The sequence below is a fragment of the Aureococcus anophagefferens genome (genome assembly GCF_000186865.1).
Source record: "Aureococcus anophagefferens unplaced genomic scaffold AURANscaffold_33, whole genome shotgun sequence".
In the NCBI taxonomy this organism is placed as follows: Eukaryota; class Pelagophyceae; order Pelagomonadales; family Pelagomonadaceae; genus Aureococcus; species Aureococcus anophagefferens.
Window position 1 is genome coordinate 99923 of NW_008705591.1, and position 327 is coordinate 100249.

General features: G+C 52.6%; 1 protein-coding gene across 1 annotated transcript; it reads right to left on the bottom strand.

Moving 5' to 3' along the window:
* Nucleotides 1–327, bottom strand: AURANDRAFT_32360 (hypothetical protein; the record flags this gene model as incomplete). Its single annotated transcript, XM_009042546.1, has 1 exon — nucleotides 1–327. A coding segment is annotated over one exon (327 nt), but the record flags the coding sequence as incomplete, so codon positions are not given.

Genomic DNA, 327 nt, shown 5'->3' on the forward strand with positions numbered 1-327 from the left:
CTAGCGCCGAATTTCAACGGCGAGGGTCTTAAACTCATGGGCAAAAACGAGCGCGGCGAGTTGTCGCTTGGTGTAATTTTCGTCATTTTGAGCAACCCAAGCCCGCAAGTCTCGATTGTCGAAGTACCAAGCCTTGATATAAGAGTCAGCATATGCGGCCCCGCGTAGTGGTCTCGCAGGATGCATTTTATCCAGCGAAAACTGGAGAACTTGGAGATCCATAGACATCAGAGCCCGGCCCTCCGTAGAGCATCTCCCGACCCTGGCAAAACCCTCAACGAAGGCCTCAAAAGCTGCTTGAACAGCGTGTGTCCATATCAGCCCCTT